This window comes from Solanum tuberosum, unplaced genomic scaffold (genome assembly GCF_000226075.1).
Source record: "Solanum tuberosum cultivar DM 1-3 516 R44 unplaced genomic scaffold, SolTub_3.0 scf00292, whole genome shotgun sequence".
NCBI lineage: Eukaryota > Viridiplantae > Streptophyta > Magnoliopsida > Solanales > Solanaceae > Solanum > Solanum tuberosum.
Genome location: NW_006239216.1, coordinates 267,926 through 269,083, shown reverse-complemented (window position 1 = coordinate 269,083; position 1,158 = coordinate 267,926). Strand labels below are relative to the sequence as shown.

The 1,158-nt window shown below is 37.7% G+C and overlaps 1 protein-coding gene across 1 annotated transcript; it reads right to left on the bottom strand.

The window, feature by feature from the left end:
- On the bottom strand, positions 1-850 carry LOC102595267 (classical arabinogalactan protein 9). The gene has a single exon (XM_006359163.2). It carries the CDS (start codon positions 701-703, stop codon positions 272-274), a length of 432 nt encoding a protein of 143 aa, XP_006359225.1. The 5' UTR covers positions 704-850; the 3' UTR covers positions 1-271.
- Positions 851-1,158: the final 308 nt, after the last annotated feature.

Sequence of the window (1,158 nt, the reverse complement as noted above, 5' to 3'; positions counted from 1 at the left end):
TGGAAAGAAAGCTGAGAATATTGTCTTATTAAGCTAAAAGTGTGAAAATGTTACATATAGAGAATGTAACATTTGATAAATCTCCAATCAGACCTCTTCAAATTCCTTATCCTTCCACACAAAATCAACAATACAATGAGACAAAAATAAGAAAGAAAAAAAGAAGAACAAGAAGAAATTGAAAGTAAAATAGTACAACAAATAAAAGTAAATTATTTGTAATCTACAACAATAGTGAAAGCAAATTAAATAAAATGACACAAATTCAATTTTAGAAAAAAAATGCTACACTTCCAAGAATTGCTACCATGGCCATGCTGTTGCTACTTCCATGAACAAATCCAGTAGATGGAGCTGGAGGAGCCATTGGCATACCACCCATAGGTCCTGGTGCAGGCCCTGGCGTAGCAGGGGCCGGTGGTGAGTCCATTGGGCTCATGGTTGGCGTCATTGGGCCCATTGGGCTCATGGATGGTGTCATTGGGCTCATTGGAGGAGGTGACATGGTGGATGGTGGTGGTGACATGGCGGATGGTGGTGGTGACATGGCGGACATTGGTGGAGGAGTGGTGGTGGAAGTAGTTGGTGGCATTGACATGGTGGATGGTGGCATTGTTGGGGCCATCATGGGGGATTGGGCAGCAGAAAGGGCTATAAATGTAAGAAAAAGAGAGAAAATTATCATAGGATGTGAGAGAGCCATGATTATTGATGACTCTCTTAGGATGTTTTGTTTAGGAATGAGAGAATTCTTGAAGAGAGTGCACACACAAAGGTTGTCTTTTGAGGAAGTTTGTACTCTGTAGGTATTGTAAAGGTTTGAGGACTATGCTGATATATAGACGAGGTATAGTAGAAAGACTTTGATTTTTTTCTTCCTTAAGGCATCTTATAATTGGAATTTAGTCGGTCTGATTAACTCAGATTTACATCGAGTAGATTCATTAGAAAGTCAATAACTAATGCGCTTCTTATTGAGAGGTTATTCACTTTCAGGACTTGAATTCAAAAGTCTTGCTTAGTGTCGAAGAAATCCTACAATTTTACTAGTTTAAAGACGGAATTAATTTTTTTTACTAACAAGAGTCAAAATATAAAAAATATACATCTACAATATCAAGGGTATCCAATGTATAGTAGTCTTTTGACTTTTCTATA